This window comes from Leucopleurus acutus (genome assembly GCF_964270905.1).
Source record: "Leucopleurus acutus genome assembly, chromosome: 8".
Taxonomy (NCBI): domain Eukaryota; kingdom Metazoa; phylum Chordata; class Mammalia; order Artiodactyla; family Delphinidae; genus Leucopleurus; species Leucopleurus acutus.
Window position 1 is genome coordinate 68,293,798 of NC_139151.1, and position 6,000 is coordinate 68,299,797.

The 6,000-nt window shown below is 45.2% G+C and overlaps 1 protein-coding gene across 1 annotated transcript in view; it reads right to left on the reverse strand.

Moving 5' to 3' along the window:
- RRAS2 (RAS related 2) overlaps positions 1 to 5,649 on the reverse strand; it is a 72,638-nt gene extending 66,989 nt beyond the window's left edge. Inside the window, exon 1 of the mRNA XM_082845238.1 lies at positions 5,294 to 5,649. Coding sequence (XP_082701364.1) covers positions 5,294 to 5,401 — 108 coding nt within the window. The 5' untranslated portion in view covers positions 5,402 to 5,649. The remainder of the gene's footprint in view (positions 1 to 5,293) is intronic.
- Between the last annotated feature and the right edge of the window lie 351 nt (positions 5,650 to 6,000).

The following is a 6,000-nucleotide window of genomic DNA, read 5'->3' on the forward strand; positions in this document are numbered from 1 at the left end:
CTTTACACTAAGTTTCAATCCCAAACTCAGACTTCACGGCTCTACCCAAAGTAATTCAAGATCAAGGCCTTTCAAGAAGATTCAATGACAATTAACTCTACATTGTTTACAAGCAGAGTCTTTTACTCATTATTACTTTTCAGCAAGGAACTAATACCCTGAAGACACTAATATTTCTCCTCACCAAAAGGGGCAAATAAATAAATAAATAAACGTTCATGCAGCATCACAAAATCTGTTTCTATTTTATGAGATCAATTTTAATTTGAAAAAGGAAACTTTAAAAATTTTTTAAATAATACAGCTTTAAGAAAGTCTCTTTCTGCACTCCTCCCCCACTTTAAAGTTAGCAATTTACTTTCCTCACTGAATTAAACAGACTAGTTTCATTTCAAAGCTTAGGAATGACCCTTGACATTTCAGCAATACAGATGAATTAAAAATCCCATCCCAGTAGGTAGCTGCCTGTCATCACTTTGCCTTCAAATGGTATTGTACCAAGGGAAAGCAGAATTCTTAATCTACTCAATAGAAGTATCCGCACTAAACTCCTGCAACTTCTGCATCCCAAGACACACACACACACACACACACACACACACACACACACACACACACGTTAAAAACGAATGAGTTTTAAGAAACCCTAGGTTAGAATTTCTCCTCTGACAAAAGCAGTCATCCTCTAAAAGAAAGTGTTCTTCCTTGAGTGCCTAACATTTGTATCTAGGAATTACAATGTCTGAGTCATCAGAAACACTTCAGCTCCTTGGGACTTCCCTGGTGGTCCACTGGTTAAGACTCCGCCCTGCCAATGCAGGGGGCGTGGGTTCAATCCCTAGTCAGGGAACTAAGATCCCATAGGACACACAGTGCGCCCAAAAGACTAGGGAAAAAAAAAATCATTACAAGAACCATTTCAACTCCTACCAAAATGAGGAAATCTCTAGTATGTACCACCACTAGGAGGGGTACCTTATTTTTCAATGCTAAGAATTCATTTGTAAATTACTCCGAAAATATAAAACAGTAATTTGCACACTAAAAATAAGTCTACAGTATAGTTTCAAATTCACAGATAAAATTTATTTTAAGTGATTTCTAATGCAGGGCACATGTTCAAGATGTAGCCACAGAAGAGAAATTCAGGAATCTAAACTCACAAACTTCACACAAAGATCCACTAACTTTAACACAAATGCATGTGCCTTGAAATCTCTTCTAGGATCTCTGCCCCAGGAAAAGGCAATGGAAAAACATTCACCAAAACGCAAATTAGGTAAAAAGCAATGTCTGAGTCAGCTCCAGGCTAACAGGTTGTAAGATTGACTAAAACTCAATAATTGAGAAATCAGCTACCCCCTACATAGCTCAAAATCTGACAAACTGCTGAATAATAAGTCAGGATGCTAAATAAATGAAGAACAGAGGCTGGGAAATTCCTCTCCTTAATTCTGTAAAACACATATGGTCTTTTCTCAGAGCTGCCAGAAACCCCAATGGTTACTCCATTATTTCCAAAAATCAACGCTCAACTGATAAAATTTCCCCAACTCAAAATGGGATCAACATTCATTACCTAAATATCATACAAATGTGAGAGAGGAGTATGAGGCTGAGGGGAAAAGGGGCTGAAGACTTAAAACAGATCAGATTACATGTCAAGAAAAAATGAATAAATTACAAATTTAGTTTTAGAGGAACAAGACACAGAAGTAAAAGCAGCAAATTTATTATTTTACTTATTCTTAGATGGCACTGTGCTGAATGATTTGGATAAATTATTTTATTTACTCCAGAAACCCTAAAGGTACTAATATTAGTCTCCCTTTCCATACAGGAAACTGAGGCTCTGAGAACTTAAGAAACTTGACCTAAGACACATACCTAGTTTGTTAACTGAGTAAGAAAGAACCTAGAATTTCAAAGGTGCAGAGATTTGTTCACCCAAACCCAACATTTTATGGAGGAAATTAAGCCCTTAAGAGATTACAGACAATTAAAAGATTCCCCAGCATCACCTGAGTAGGGGGACCTAGAACCCAGATAGTCAAGGCTCTTTCCATTTCACTTTGTACAATGTTAAGATCATTTCCTAATGACAGAATCCACTCATCGTTTAGGGGCTGTATTCACCAATAAAACTTAAGACGTCTTTCAAAAAACTATGAACAGAAACGAGGAGGTCATGCACACACATATACTCTTAATAATATTTTACATTTTTAATCATGGATGTTTTATGATGTGTTACATTCATTTTTAAAGAGAAAAAGCCATCTCAATTAAGTAATTATAGCCTTAATTTCCTAATTTTGTAGCTCTTCATATGCATAAAAGGCAACAAGTAAATTTAAGGTGAAGGAAAGTCAGGGTTAAAGGCAAAGTTGTTTTTCAAGTTCTCCACTCCCAAATGTGTTCATTATATTTTTTCTACTCAAGATTACATAATAGAAAAATACATACTGAACACTGTAAAAAAGTGTCATATCTCAGGAGTCTTACAAAATAAATAAAACCAATTTGTACCATCCTGATCTCCTACAGAGAGAACTAGCTTCCACTCATTAAGGTTACTATCCTTCTGCAGTCTCCTCTCCTTCCAATTACTACTGCGAGACAATCATAACAGAATGAATTTTAATTTCCCAGGAGTCAGACAATAAACAGCAGCTCTATTAAGTGTAGATGATAGTCACCTTAGCTCCATAAGCTAAGATTAATATAGTAACAACAATAATAATAATGTTTGTAGCCTTACTATGTACCAGACACTTCTAGGCCCTGAACATATGTTAACTCATTTAATTCTCACAACTGTATGTGGTACTTTGTATGTCCCCAGTTCACAGATGGGAAAAACTAAGGTACCGAGAAGTTAAGTAATTTACCTAAGATTACACAGGCAGCAAGTGGTAGAGATGAGACTCGATCCAGGTCTGGTTCCTACCTCTCCAGAAAGCCTCCTCAAAGCCAGAGGCATGTTCCTCCCTTTCACTGGCCCCAGGTCACGGGCCTATCCCACTCCCCTCCTTGCCTGCTTCCTCTCTCCAAGCTAGCATAATGACTCCCCCACTCCCCATACTCAGGTAAGACATGTCCTCTCTTCCTGCCATCACGTCTACACAGTACTCTCATCAATCCTTCCCAAACTGACCTTTCCTCGATTCTGAATTCCCTTTGCATTTAAACGTGTTAACAGAAGTGTACACATAAGCTTATAATAGCCATCATTAATGGAGCACATACTAGACACATGCTAAGGATGTTCCCATAATTTAAAGGATTATGAAGACTGCGATCAGACCCATTTTACTGAAAAGAAAATTGAGGTTCAGAGAAGCTAAATAATATTTTCGCAATGTTCTCCCAGTAAATAAATAACACAGCAAGATCTAACACTCAAGTCTGTATGACTCAAAGCTCACACTCTTTCTCTATGTATAAATACACGTCTCTCATGCACACACGCCTTTTACTTCTTTTAAATCTAGAGTACCTAGATACAACACTATTCATAAAGGTGTTTCTTTAACAAATGAATTCTAGAAAATCATTAAGCAGACAGAAATTACGGTTATCTTAATGGTTTCTAATACTATTTCCAAAAACAAAAGGTTCCAATACCTTAACTAAATAATTAACTTAAGATTCAAATACATTTCGATGGTCCCTCCCCCCAAAACACTAAAGAAATATTTGTGGTTTAAATCTTTTAGGTAACACTATGTTTTTTTTGAACACTATTTATTAATACTGGAACCCAGGATTATTCTCTCACTCCTCACCAACCTCCCACCTCCCCCTAACTACAGTTTCCAAAGAAAGACTTGGCTATAAATTGTTCTGCTTTGCCATCAGTTACTTAAAGTATCTCTTGGCCCTATGAGAAATAGCAACATGACGGGCATCTCTGATTCTGCAGCTAAACTGCAGCTAAACTGAAAGGACAAGTTGCCATCTCACCTCTTAGTGTGATTTTTTTTTTAACCCACTAATGAGCATACTGTAAATGCTCACTACATAAACATCTCTTCCTGGATACAAAGGTTTTAGCAGCAGTTTTTAATACTTTGAAATAGTATAACAGCAATTATTGCTCATTTAGTCAATGTGAAAGGTAACAATCACATTTATGTTACAGTACTCGGTATTTTAATGTCACTAGAAACATTAAGTGAAACGAAATACGCTATTCAAGTATGCCAACTGATAGCAAATGGGTCAAACAAAAATATTTCACCAAAGCATCTTAAACAATACTCTTGACATACTGAGAGTATCTTTGTTACCTGTTATAACGCGATACCTTCATTCTCTCCCAGCATATGCCACACCTTGCAGATTGACAAAAGCAGAGAGATAGCTGGGTTTCTCTCTTTTAATAGTCCCAAAAAAGATCACTCAAACCTCCTACCAAGAGCAAATCCTAAGAATCAAGAATTCCACCGCCCTTTCCTTTACAACCCGACTTTCCGCCTCCAGCTACCAGAGAGGATTGGGGGTGGGGGAGAGAGAGGTTGGAACGGACACAGAACGCACGACGCGGTCGGTCATCTCCCAGCCTGGCCCACCCCAAACTTCACCTTGGCACAGCGAGAGGCAGGAAGGCACCAGGAATACCTAGGAAATGGTCTCACCCCTATCGGAAAACATTCTTAACTTCCTCGAGGCCACCATTTCCCTGGGGCATTATCACACACTCCCACCCGGACGTATTACCTAAGAGATTACTTAAAAGAAAAGCACAAACACACACAAAGAGAAACACTGCTTGAAGCGGGCAGCTCCGGCTCGGCGTGCGCTAAGAAGCCCGAAGATCACGCGGAGCCGCGGCCAAGTTGCCACCGGGATTGCACCCACGGTGCAGGAGGCGGCCGGGGCGGCTGGAAACCCAGCGCGCGGGGCTCCAGCCCCACGCCCTACGCCCGGCGCCCCAGCCTCGGGGCAGGAAGCCCGGCGCGGCAGCGCTGCCTCTCCCGAAGGGCTCGGGCCGCGGCCGCAGCGAGAAGGTGGATCTGCGCTTCCCACCCCGCCAGCTCCGCCCTCCCGGACACATTCCTGAGAAGCCCGACTCCCGGGACGCCGAGCTGCGCGCCCAGCAGGCAGGAGCGGGGCGCCCCGACCGCAGGGCAGTAGGGCAGAGCCGGCCGGAGCCCCCCGCCCGCCTCCCGCCCACCCCCGGCCCGCGCGGCACCTCCGGGGCGGGGTCCCCGCGGCCGCCCCGCCACAGGTAGCGCGAGCCCCCGCCCGCCGCCGCCCCGGCGCCCCGGGGAAGGCCCGCTCCAGGCACCTGGATGAACTGGATGGTGAGCGCCGACTTGCCCACGCCGCCCCCGCCGACCACCACGAGCCGGTACTTCTCTTGGCCGGAGCCGTCCCGCCAGCCGGCCGCGGCCATGGGGACGCCGCCGAGCCCAGCCCGGCCACGCCAAGCCGCCGCCCGCCCTAGGCCCGGCTCCGGGGACTTGTGCGGCCGGCGGGCTGCGGGCGAGCGGCCGGGCGGGGGTCCCGGGCGCCGGGAGCTGCTGGAGGGCCGGTCCGGGCGGCAGCGCGGCGCCCGGGCTGGCCGGGTCCCAACCGAGGCGCGGAGAAGCGAGGTGACCGCAGCGGCGAGGGGCTGCAGCGTCCGGGGGGCGCACTCCTGCACACGTCTTCGCAGCGCCTGCCGAACGCAGCCTCCAGCGCAGCTACAAATGGCCGTCTGGGGGCCGGGCCGCCAGGCTGAGGTGCTGCATATGCATGAGGGGGCGGGGAGGGGCGGGGCCGCGCTGGCCTGGGCTGAGATTCGGGCGCTGACGGAGGGCTCAGACCCCCTCAGATGTGCCCCTGCAATCCCTTGACTGTGAGTGGGTGTGTGCACGCGTGTGCGTGTGCGAGTGAGTGTGTGTGACAAAGAGTGTGGGAGTGGGAAGAAGATGGTAGACAGTGTGTGACCATAATTGTATATGTCAGGGATGGTCAGGGATTGTGTGGATAAAAAATACAGTATGTGAAGGC